Below are 12,906 nucleotides of genomic sequence, written 5' to 3' on the forward strand. Positions count from 1 at the left end.
ATATTTCTTACCATCTGTAATTATTTGAAATAATTCTACATTTTAGCATAACAGTAGGGTTGAAAGTGTCGATTTAGAGGACAACCGAATGAGTGAAGATGGAATGTTGCATGTAATAGAACTACTGAATTACAATAATGTTATATCTAGCTTGGTAAGACATACTAGTTTATACGTTAAATTTGAAAACTGCTATACATGTATACAATTCATAAGGGTAGTATATGGATTCTACAACTCTTTAAATACCCAGTTGCTAGTGGCGAAAATAATGCTGAAAGTATTACACACTTTTAAATGACTACTGTCTTGTAACTGTAACCGCTATGCAAGGTTTTAAATACCGACAGACTACTAGGGAAGTTATAACAGGGTTTCAAATAGTATGCAAATGCATATCAAGTTCTACATAATGGAATTAAACATTAAAATGTCGACCTAGAAACAATACCTCTTTCATTGTACATATACATGTACCTTCATTGCCCAGAAGAATTCTATTATATTTTAATGTTATTATCAATATGTTTGTTTACCACATTGTGACCTTATCCAGGTCAGGCTATGTGAACCATTTCCTTATCGGTTTTGTTTGAATGTTTTTATCCACGAATCATCGTGTTGTTCGTGTTGTCTGCTGTGCTGTCTTATATTTTTATGTATGATTAAACATATTGTTTCATAACGTGTTTGTCTTAAATATGCTAGACCATTATCGCATATTCAACTATTTTTACAGAGTCTTTCAAACAACAGAATGACGGTTAACTGTGCTGGAATGTTGAAAGAAGCTATAAGTAGCAACGCATGGCTAACACATCTGAATTTATCAGGTGAGGGAAACATCAGTTGTAAAATGAATATTATATATAACGATACCATATATCATTGCTACGAAAATGTTTGGAAAATATGATACCAATTGTCAATGCCATGGACAGGCTAGGAAAATATTGTTTCCAAATGCCATTATGATGACCAGGTTTGGATAATATAGATATAAAATGTCATAGATATGAAAAGGTTTGGAAATAGAGATACCAAATGTCATTGCTATGATATAGTTCTGAAAAAGAGATACCAAATGTCATTGCTATGAGATGGTTCTGAAAAGGAGATACCAAATGTCATTGCCTTGAGAAGGTTTTGAAAATATCGTTACCAATTGTCATTGCTTTGAACAGGTTAGAAAAATATTGATACTAAATGTCATTTCCACGAAAAAGGTTTTGTAAATATCGATATGAAATGTCATTGCCTTTAACAGGTTTTGAAAATACGATACCAAAGGCCATTGCTATGAACAGGTTTGGAAAATATCTATACCAAATGTGATTACCATTAACATGTTTGGAAAATAGCAATATGAAACGTCATGCTATGATCAAGTTTGGAAAATAGCCATAAACTTTTAGCAGCGTATTCCTATGTGTTGTAACACCACTGTCCCAGGTAGGGTGCAGAACAATTTAGAGATTAAATCTACTAGGGGACATTTTAGCGCAGACTTTAGATCCCATTTTAGCGCCGAATTAATCTGATCACCTGTATTTTCGAGAGCTCATTTTGGCGAAATTTTGCTGGGTAATGTTTAAGTCGTTTGCATTTACAATTTGATTGCTCATGGAAATATTGATTGATTGATTGGTGTTAAACGCAATTTTCAGCACTATCGTGCTATTTTCGTTGCGGTCAGTTTTTTATTGGAGGAGGAAGCCGGAGTGCGCGGAGAGAACTACCGACTTTCGGTAGGAAAACTAATCATGGAAATAAATGCTGTTGAAACAAACAGAGGAAATAAAAGTGCGACCTGTGATGGCTAACGTCAACTAGCAATTTTCGCCTTCTGGATACTATCATCAAATAACAAACAACAACATTTAACAATTCAGATGTATTTATGATTCTGCTCTTCAATCAATGGAGTACGCAGAGAAGGATTAGTTCCTATCGCTATATTATGAACAATCTTGTACAGGGGGTATAACAAGACCCAATAACGTACGTTCATTGGTACATAAATTGACAATTAAACATTTAAGTTATTTTTTTATACTTTTATTGCTGTATTTTTATGTTGTACTTTCTTGGTACTATTAAAACTCATTATTCTACAATGAATAAATTACTTTCGCTAAAATGGGCATTTCTATTTTCAATTTTCGCTAAATGGGCTAAACTTTGGCGTTAATACGTCCGATTTGTTTTCGCTAAAATGTCCTATCAATGCGCCTAAATTCCATCGTTCAGAAAATATGGACCTTTGACCTCTTAAAAACGTGTTTGACCACGCCGCATTCTTTTTGTGTCTATCCTAGACACGAACCCTGTAATCCATTGACTCTATTGGCTGTTGTCTGCCATTGTTGATTTTTGTTTCTAATTTATTCTAAATTAGGCCGTTTGTTTTTTTCTCTTTTAAAGTGTTATATTTTGCCAGTGCCTTTTATAGCTTACTACATGGTATGAGTTTTGCTCACTGTTAAAGTGTAATTATAGTTCAAAACTTTGTCCTTTGGTCTTTAAGGGTAATTTGCAATCATACAACATCTCCTTATTTCTTAATTGAAAAATAGTGATAACAAAATGTCATGACCATGAACCGGTTTGGAAAATGCTGCAGCAAGGTGATGAAATAAATAAATTTCTAACGTTAAAACTGTGACGGGATTGCTTCCCTTCATTAGTAGATACTTAGTCAGTCGTAAGCGGTTGATCTAAGGAAGTACTTCTTTAGCTCAGTCGGTATACGCACTGCCTTGTAACACAGAGGTCCTGGGTTGGATTCCCGGAGGAGACAAAGATGATTTTGTAAGAAGAAGCATGCTCTCCGGTTTCATTTGGCGCCCAACTAAAAAACCAACGGTGGTTAGAGAGGAATTCTAGCTAGGGTATGTGTTGTGGGAGTCATAATGGTATGATGACTCTTGAGAAGAATCATGCTCGCCGGTTTCAAAACATACGTACGAATTATTTTCTCTGACCTATTTCTCGATAGAAAGAAACGTATTTGTTAACGTCTAGATGTCTTGGTTTGTATACATAGTGTTGTTTGGTTGTTGTCATATTGACATACTTGTATTTTCCACACCTCCCAATTTGTTCAAATATATAAAAATGTTATCATATTTTTAAAATTGTATTTATTTAGGAACAAGAATTTAAGATTTTAGCACATTGGTTCAAAACACAACATACCGGTGTTAAATACCGTTTTAACGTTACTAAATGTTAATGGTTACATCAATTTATTTTCAACATATAGGTACAAAGTTTGGTGACGACGGAGCAAAGCATTTAGGTTTAGCAATAAGAGTAAGTAAAATATTTTGCAGATTTACTTACTTTTAGGAAATAGGTTTTTTTTCAATAACACGTATTTAGTCATCTCATTTAAATTTTTACATTCTTTACATTTGTTGCCAGCATTCATTTCCCTATCATATTTACCATCAAACGTGTTTCATATACTTTTAAATTGTATTCTCTAAACTGTTTGAGTATACACCACTTTTGAGCTCTTTTGAGTCCGTGATTTAGCCATTTTTTTAAATCTTACTATTCAAGGTAAGTTAACAAAATATATGTTTTAATAAATGTTTAATTTATAGGACTATTGAAACCGTCCTGTTATTATGAGACTGAAGTAACAAATATGTATACAAAACGATTATTAAACATTTTGTGATAACATATTTTATTTGTTTAATATTTTATAGTCTAACATTTCCATAATATGGATGAACCTAAGTCACAACGACATAGGCGTTACTGGGGCACAACATATCGGAAGAGCGATTTGTAAGTATTTAAAGAACTACTTGGAGCATTTTCTACAATATAATAATGTTTCAATTTAAGGATGCAACGCGCACACTAATGTTATTGAAAACCGATTTTCGTGGATTGAGGAAAAGTTGCATTTTCGTGTATATTTAATTTCGTGATTTTGACAAATCTGCATACCAGCATATATAAAATTTGTAGTTCTTTTAACATTTAAATTCATGGTTTACCTATACCGATGAATTTCACGAAAATTTGTATCCAACGAATAATGATGAATCCACAATATTATAGTTTTCAAGATAATAGGCAAAAATGAAAAAAATAATAAAATTTGTCATTTAAGGGCAATAACTCCTATAAGAAGTCGTCTGACAGTTTTGACGTATATAAACAATTGGTAGAGCTCAACATTCTGAACATTTCTGCCACTGTCAGATTTTCTCTATTCATAACAGTTTTCAAAATAATAGACAAAACTTGAATTTTACCCCTATGTTCTATTGTTCTACATATTGTCTAAAAATCATTAGAGAAACAGATTTTATCAGCAAAACTCGTGCAATACTTGTATAAAATTTCTCCACAGTTAAATGTTTAATATCTAAAACGTTTAGCCAGTGACACGTTTTAAATTTGAAAATTCAACTGTCTTGAATATTGAAATATCGTTTTACACTCGATGTAGTGGTATAATCTATATTTATGGTTTTTTGTCTGATTGACATATATCCCACTGATCCTTTTGTAGTATCATAATTATTGTTCAAATTATTCTGCTTCTTTTTTCATGTTATATTTGTATTGTTTCAGCAATAAATGATACACTAGAAGTATTAGACTTGAGTTGGAATCATATTAGACGCATGGGAGCTCTAGCAATATGTAAAGGTTTACAGGTACTTTTTTCAGTATTTGACAATTTCATTTTAAAAATTAATTATTCGTTGACCAATTACCAGTACTGCTGAAATACACTTATTTATATATGTAACTAATGCTGTGGGGGGGGGGGGGGGGGGGGGGGGGATCTAAAAGACCATCGAGATATTGTTTGTGTTGCATTCAACTAGGCTTCATATACATCTACACTAGAGGTCAAAAGCTTTACAGTCATATAACACAAAATATACGCTACAGAACTGAATCGTGTTTAATAAATAGATGAATTAAGGATTAAAAACATGAAATCAACATAAAATATGACGTTTGATTTTCATATAATCTTAAAAGCTTTAAGACAAATGAAAGCAAATCGATGAAGCCTGTTGTTATGAGGACGTATTAAATATCAAATATAACTCAGAAAACCACAACATATCAAAAACATGCCCACATGTATAAAAACACAACAAATTAAGCGTTGGCCATTTTATAATCTACAAAGACAACCGTCATATTTTCCATTGGTTAATATCAGTATTTTGTTATTTATCAGATAAGGAAATGAGTAGATCTATCATGCTTGTCGTCTCTGAGATTCACTTTATTTTTTATTTGTTTGGCCTTTTGTCAACTTTATAATATCTGTATGATTACACTTTGCTTTGAAAATAATGACACTCATTGACCAATAATTCAGTATATTTCAATTTTCAAGGAAAACTCTTCAATTGTAAATTTCAATTTATCCTGGAACGGCTTTGGTATAGAGGGAAGCTTGGCTTTGGAGAATGTATTCAAAGAAAATATGTCTCTGAAGTGTATTGATCTATCCAATAATCGTATCAACTGGGACGGTCTAGTATATCTTACCAGAGGACTACGAAAGAACAATGTTCTTAGGATACTCAAAGTATGCTGTTTTTATTATCATTATTAATTCATGCATCCATTGGACATTTTATCCAACAAAGCACTGTAAAAGGATATATAGTTTTGTAAAATTATAAAATATCTATTTTGAAAATTTTTGATTTATCATCATATACCTCTGCTATATGTCGCAAACAACAATGATCTTGATTCTATTTATATAAATAAATTTTAAACAGTTTCATGATATCCTAATGCTTAAGCGTTGATACAGGATACCTTTTTTCCGACTGAATATCTGAAGTAATTTTACTGTTTATACGGTTTTAAAAATACCTGCAGAGGATATCCGTGTTTTTCTGACATTTCCGCACTAAATATCATACCAAATTCAAGTTATGTAAACGCCTACAAGTTAAATTGAAATAAATGCCTTCAAACTGAAACGCTTAAAATCCGTACTTTTCATATATATATATATTAAATTTAAAAAAAAACCAACAGTTTAGTGCATGAATAAAGGAAGCTGTCTGAACAACACATCAACATTATTATGTTTGCCAATACTGACATCTTGCCAATTCCATTTCTTATGTGTTGTAGCTTGGAGACAACCCATTACCTGTTGATGGGATACAGAATCTTTTACACGAAATTTCAAGTCCGAGGAGTAACTTAACTCACCTGAGTCTTGAGGTATAGCATTGCACTTTCTCCAACAGAATAACTACAACTATTTAAAGACTTTGCTGAAACATATTCTAAAGGAACCCGTTTTCTTTAGTTTTTATTCTTAAAATTCTATTTTATTACTGGATACGACAAATAATATGAGTCATGATACAAATAATGAAAATTTTGTATATTTTCCTATCTTTTTTGGATTTTCCGCCACTCTGATATATCTAACCAAAAGTTTTTCTGATGTTTCCATATATTCATACATGCCAGTACAATTTGATTTTGATATCAAATATAGATATCAGATATATGTTTTTGTTACTTGTAAATTAGAAAAAAATGTCCAAGAAGTAAAATAACAAAAATACCGAACTCCAAGGAAAATTCAAAACGATAGGTACCTTATCAAATGGCAAAATTAAAAGCCCAGACACATCAAACGAATGGAAAACAACTGTCATATTCCTGACTTGGTACAGGCATTTCCTTATGTAGGAAATGGTGGATTGAACCTGGTTTTATAGCTAGCTTAACCTCTCACTTGTATGACAGTCGCATAAAATTCCATTATATTGACAACGATGTGTGAACAAAACAAACAGACATAAAAGGTAAAAATGTCAAAAATAGGGGTACAGCAGTCAACATTGTGTTATAATCTTAATCACTATAAAAACAAACAAATATGTCAACAAAGAAAAACAAAATGGCATATAGACAAAGCACATAAGCAAAAATGAAAGACAAGAATACAAAAAATGACGATTGCACAATAACACAATGCCGGGTTGTATAAGTACCAAGCCACGCCAAGAGGATAATACCAAAATTGGACTAAACAGTAAAGTAAATAATTTACATTGACAAATAAAAGATAATTATATTACACGTAATTAAGATAATAAACAACGTCAGTACCTAGAATCTATACTTCAAGACCATCGTGTATTATTTGTGAAGTTGATACAGAATATTTATCAACAAGGTCTTGGTATCTTCCGATGAACTTTTTTTACAAAAAGGACGAGACTTTCTTTGACATAACCTTGGTTCATCAACTTTCTGCTCAGACACTGGTGACGTTTTATAAAGTCTGAGTAGCAGCTGCCAGCTCTTGAATACCGAATGAGTAAGGAAATGTATATCCCATATACAGGTGAAGTTGGTATATTGCTACTAAGGTGGGGAAATTGATAATTTCAAAATTAAAATCGTCTCGTTTGTCATAGATTCTGGCACTGAGATGACCGCTTATGTCACATTCAAGATATAAGTCTAAAATGAGGCGGAGGAAGCCGTGTCTGGTGTTTCTTTAATTTCTAGTTCTGGAGGATATATTAACGGAACCCAATCAGAAAAGTTTGAATTTTCAATTATTTAGTTTTATTCTAAAGATGTAGGGCAAATTTCCCCTGAATTTGTTTCACTTACTTAGACAAAATCTGGAAGTTTTAAGACCTACCCCATGGAATTCGAAGTTTATATAACGTATTTATGATACCTAAACCACATTTAATTATTTTTCATATTTCCTTATATATTCAGTGATATATTGCTGTTAACAAAAATATTGCAAATTTCAAATTTTGCATAGAGAGAAGACTTTTACCTAAATAAATTATTGTATCTGAAAAAAAAATTAGTAATCACTTCCAATAGAATTGTCCTTCTCGCCATTTTTAGATAATTGCTCAAATTTGTCAAGAATGCATGCAGTTTTGAGTCATCTTTAGGCATTGTTAACTTTCCATATATATATTCGGAAGAACGCTAAGATGTTAATAATACCTTACCGTAAACATATGAATCTAATAATGCGTGTTTTTGTAAAGATTGTAGGACTTTTGAAAAATGCCCTTGTTTTTATATGAATTCATGGAAAATTTGATCCTACCCCTTTTTTATTGTTGTAAAAGGCAAGTGATAAAAAACTAAAAATCGAAATAGATTTTTTGAAATCCAAAAAGAAATTGTAAGCAGGGGGTCTGTAAGGGGGGTCGGCAGCCCAACGAAGCTGAACGATTATAGTAAAGTTCTTATTGAAAAAAAGGTGTTTTTTTAATTATTTGTAAACATATGCTTACAATGCTACACTGGTGCTACACCATTGAAACCTTTATTATGTATTGTTAGAGTTAAAAATATTTTCTTGTGTCCAGAAGATAAACAGCCCCTCCATCCAGCAGCACCCATAAAAGATGAATAAAAGATTAAGTAGGGGGAAGTTTTGGATTACAAATATTTTTTTTCTTCCCGTGCTCATCCATCAAAACGTCAACCTTTTCTCTTATGCGCCAATTTGTTATCTGTTTCAACATTTTACTTTGTTGCGTATTATAGAATTGTTTTACATACCATCATCAATTTAAACCCAGCTCTTTATAAAGTATGTATTGATCATTCAATGTAAATAATCATAACAAACTTTTACACGGATGAGTACATGCGATGAGCTACATGTAATATATATCATACGGTAATTAGAGAAAGGTTCCGATTTAAGTATTCCTTAGTTAAGTGAAGACTTAAGTAATTTTATGCATACGACTTAAGAATTTTACTTAACTAAGCGAATTCGTAGTGAAATCTAAGTTTAAGGAACACTTAAGTTAAGATGTTTTATGCATACGGGCCTTGGCTTCTTTGATCTTCTTGTTTTTGACAAGTGTCATACGGGCCCTGGCTTCTTTGATCTTCTTGTTTTTGACAAGTGTCCAACCGTCAGTCCATGGTATGAAACTATAATCATGCATTACGAAAAAAATTGTTACTGCAAAAATATGATTTATCGACTTCATTATAGAATGTTCCAGTCAACGTCAAAATTATGGAGGAGGTAAATAAGATAGCTTCTAGACGTTTGTTTACTATTACACATGGCGGTGTGTTGGATTCAACTGACATGTTTGGTATCAAAAGAGGTAGAGGTAAGTTTAATATTATCTTCAGGGTCCCATGGAAAGTATATATATTTTTGTATTGCGTGATTTTTGTTGTTGTACATAATCAGACAGAATAGAATTGATTTAACACCATAGCCGCATAATTTCATTGAAGCAGCTACTGCTGACTCTTCCAGAGCATATAAGTTCACCATCGGTTTTGGTGGGACTCACGTGGCTAATTTTTTATTTTCTGTTTAGTGTTTTGTCTTATAGTAATTTGTTTCGTGGCCATGGTGTTGTCTGTTTTTTTATCAGACTTATGGTTTTTTATTGCCCCCTAGAATCTTCTCCTTCCTTTTAGTTTGGAAAGAGACAAGATTGATATCGGTCGAAACTTTTCAATTTCGAAAAGTTGTAATGGTACAAACATTGTAACACCTCTGGGGAATGTTGGCCTAAAAGATATTGTTTTTTATGGGTAATTGTTTTAACCTTTAATGCTCTCAAATATTGTGTATTTAGATTTCTAATATTTCAAAATTATCAGAGTACCTGAGATCACCCACGGTTTTTTGGTGGGGTTCTTGTTGCTAAATCTTCAGTTTCTTATGTTGTGTTTTGTATACCCTCTTTTGTCTTTTCATTTTCGACTTTGAATGTCCCTTTTGTATCTTTCGCCTTTCTCTTTCTTTAATAGTATCAGATGAATGATTTTACAGAAATATGTGTTGTCCGCACTTATTATTGTGGAATATAAGCCGCTAAATACGACGAAGTAACATATCAGATGATGATACACCATAATCAACTTTTTCTAGTAACAGCAACTATGAACAAAAATTAATGATGTTTTGATATATTCACACATGTTAATATCAGATTAAATGATGTCTTCAAGACTTGTTTAAATCTGCACAAGAAATGATGTTACCAAAACTACAGTACCGTAGTCTGTTAACAAGCAGGTTCTCGATTTTTCAAGGGTTTGTGCAATTTATTATAGAAAACTTTGAAATCTATTCCTATATTAGATTTAATGTTTTCAATTTCTTGTCTGTATTCCGTTGTATTTCTTTAAACAATAACGACAAACCACGAATACTAGCAGTATTTATATCAATAAGATACTCTACTAGTATCTGATCACATACAATTTTTGTAAACTCAGTGGTTAAAGTCTACAAGCAGTGTGTTCAATGTGCCGAATTTAAGTCACGATTGTTATGCATTTTTAAAAACCTGAGGTAGTTTGCAATAAGATGTACACCTACTTATTTTTCAAAGGTTTTATATCTCAGTAATACATCCCTTGCAAAATTGGAAGAGCAAAGAAAATTCAAATGGAAAAATACACCTAGTGTTATTCTGGAGATGTAAAAACTCCTCAAAGGTACCAAGCTTATGATTTAGTACGCCATATGCACGTTTCATCTGCATATTATGACTCCTAGATCCGTAAAAAAATTGTTAAACAGATTCACTAATTTTTGAAGGAATACCTTTTGTATAGAGAAAATAAATAGGGAGTAGAACCGGTAACTGATCTGGCCATCTTTTAAGTGTACAGCATGTTTTTGAATACCTTTGTTAGTATAAAAAAAGGACTTTTTAGATGATTTGATGAATCTTGTATATTGGTTGTGAACTACACAAAAGGATAAGATATGTGATTTTTATGTACCAGTCGTTTTATCCGCCGTGCAAAAGTTGAAAGTTAAAATAAGACGACCCCAACGTAAAAACAAAAATTATAACATAAACTGAACTCGAAACACATACCAGGTAGACCGTTTGTTTATTAGTTAATTTAGTTTATTATTCAATTGCTTATTTGTTGACTATATATTCATTTTACCAATTGCTTTGTCTTCAGTGTGATATTTAAATGAATAATGTGTAAACTTTCAGGGCCAAAATATATAAGTACTTTAAGCGTCATTCACAGTAAGCTTTTTTCGTTGTTTGTTGTTGTTTTTCATACTTGAATGCTGATTGATGCATGCATTACATATTTTCAGCATTAACTTCTTACTTTCAGATTACTAGTATTTGATATACAAAATATTAGTACGATATAATTGGACTTAATTTCATCGATCAAATAGCATAGGTTTCGCAAATAATTTGGTTCGAAAGTAATGGCGAGGTTGAAACACTCAAATGAAAATAACACTTTCTAAATTTGGTGCATGCGGGGATATTTCTGGATTTACATCCATCGGGAACGTTCAAACTTCAAACATTGAAATAGGATCTATGCATCCTGAATACAAGAGGAGATATATGACCTAAAAAAATCACTGTCTTGCCAAAATGTTGGGCAAAATGAAAAAAGACTTTCTGTTATTGCGTAACACGGTAGTTTGTATTTCCCATTCATGTATATTGTGGTCACGTTTTAGGATAGAATGTAATCACAAAATTCTTTCTCGTGGAACCCGATAATTTGTTTGCTACTTGTTTGTGTCATCCCTAGTTAGAAAAATCAAATTCTGCATTTGTTTCAAATGTATAATATTCAGCAGTGCATCAAATGTATTCTTAATTTAGTTTGTAAAGGGTGTCGAGGCATCATTCTCCTTTAAAATTACTGAAAGGATTATAATAATGTGAACGATTTGTTGTATAATGTACGCAAACTACAGCTTTCATTGCAAAAGTCAAACCAGCTCTTACTGTTAACTGCAACTCATCTGTTGATTTATCATTGAGTTTCTATCGAGGATTGTCGATTGTAGGGTAAGGTTTTTTTTTAAATACAGTGTCATGTTAAGGAATGGGGATATCACTGAGCTCGTCAATCGTTTTATAAGTAACTGTCTTGGCGTTCTACAATTATATGAATCTCCTCTGTTCGATCAATTTCATGCACATAGTATATCTATCATTTTTATCAGTGCTATAAAGTTCTTTAGTCTTTGATTGTGCTGTATTAATTTAATCACATTGGTTCGTGGTAACTTTTTTTTATTTATGATGTTTGTGACTTCAGTGCAAAGCTTGAACGGGAGAAACTGCAGATGCTGGTTTGAAAAGAGGTTGTTTGGCTAATTCAATCCATCTCTTTCCCAGAGGAAACATATGTACCAGTTTGAAATTATGTGGTATGATTGCCAGTGAGACACTTATATACCAGAGAACAAAGGACAATAATGTAAAAAAATATACACGAGTTGGGATTACATGTATCTAGATTGAATAGATATATACATTTGATATTAAAAATTGTACTTAATTTTGCATATTCATTAAGAGAATTTTTGTTTGTCTCAAATATTTTGATTAAATTGACTTTCCTTTTCATTTATTTTGCTAATTAGGATAAATCAGTAGATCCAATATCACCTCTACTCTCCACCATGAAAAACATTGTTCCCTTAATCATACATTTAAATGAATTAAGGATAAGTTTCGATACCAATAATGTTACTTTTTAGAATTACAAACCATACTTATTACGACCAAGTCATTCAAGTCTTTAATTCATTGTTTCCCGTTTGAATCGGAGTGGGGATGATACTGAACATTCATTTTATGCATTACATCTTTATTTATTAACTAAATGTAGTAGTGGTGCTCCAATGATTCGGTCAATCTTTATAATGACCTTTTATGATGACCACATCGTCCATATGTAGCTCTACGTTAAATTGATCCCAGTCGTCAATGCGTTTATAATAAATGGTGATCCCAAAACATGCGTTGAAAGCAGTAAAATCGTCTGGTAATTGTTTTAATCACTTCGCAAATTTTACGGACGCCATCACGAGTTGGTTGATCGTTATGGAATATCTGTTTC

The 12,906-nt window shown here is 32.0% G+C and overlaps 1 protein-coding gene across 1 annotated transcript in view; it reads left to right on the plus strand.

Annotated features, from left to right (window-relative positions):
- The window catches only part of LOC127738194 (leucine-rich repeat-containing protein 74A-like), a 41,175-nt gene that overhangs the window by 19,446 nt on the left and 8,823 nt on the right, over positions 1-12,906 (plus strand). The window contains exons 3-10 of the mRNA XM_052249348.1: positions 47-154; positions 740-833; positions 3,266-3,315; positions 3,720-3,801; positions 4,600-4,685; positions 5,387-5,581; positions 6,145-6,237; positions 9,026-9,149. Coding sequence (XP_052105308.1) covers positions 47-154; positions 740-833; positions 3,266-3,315; positions 3,720-3,801; positions 4,600-4,685; positions 5,387-5,581; positions 6,145-6,237; positions 9,026-9,149 — 832 coding nt within the window. The remainder of the gene's footprint in view (positions 1-46; positions 155-739; positions 834-3,265; positions 3,316-3,719; positions 3,802-4,599; positions 4,686-5,386; positions 5,582-6,144; positions 6,238-9,025; positions 9,150-12,906) is intronic.

Source organism: Mytilus californianus, unplaced genomic scaffold (genome assembly GCF_021869535.1).
Source record: "Mytilus californianus isolate M0D057914Y unplaced genomic scaffold, xbMytCali1.0.p SCAF_4, whole genome shotgun sequence".
Lineage (NCBI taxonomy): Eukaryota > Metazoa > Mollusca > Bivalvia > Mytilida > Mytilidae > Mytilus > Mytilus californianus.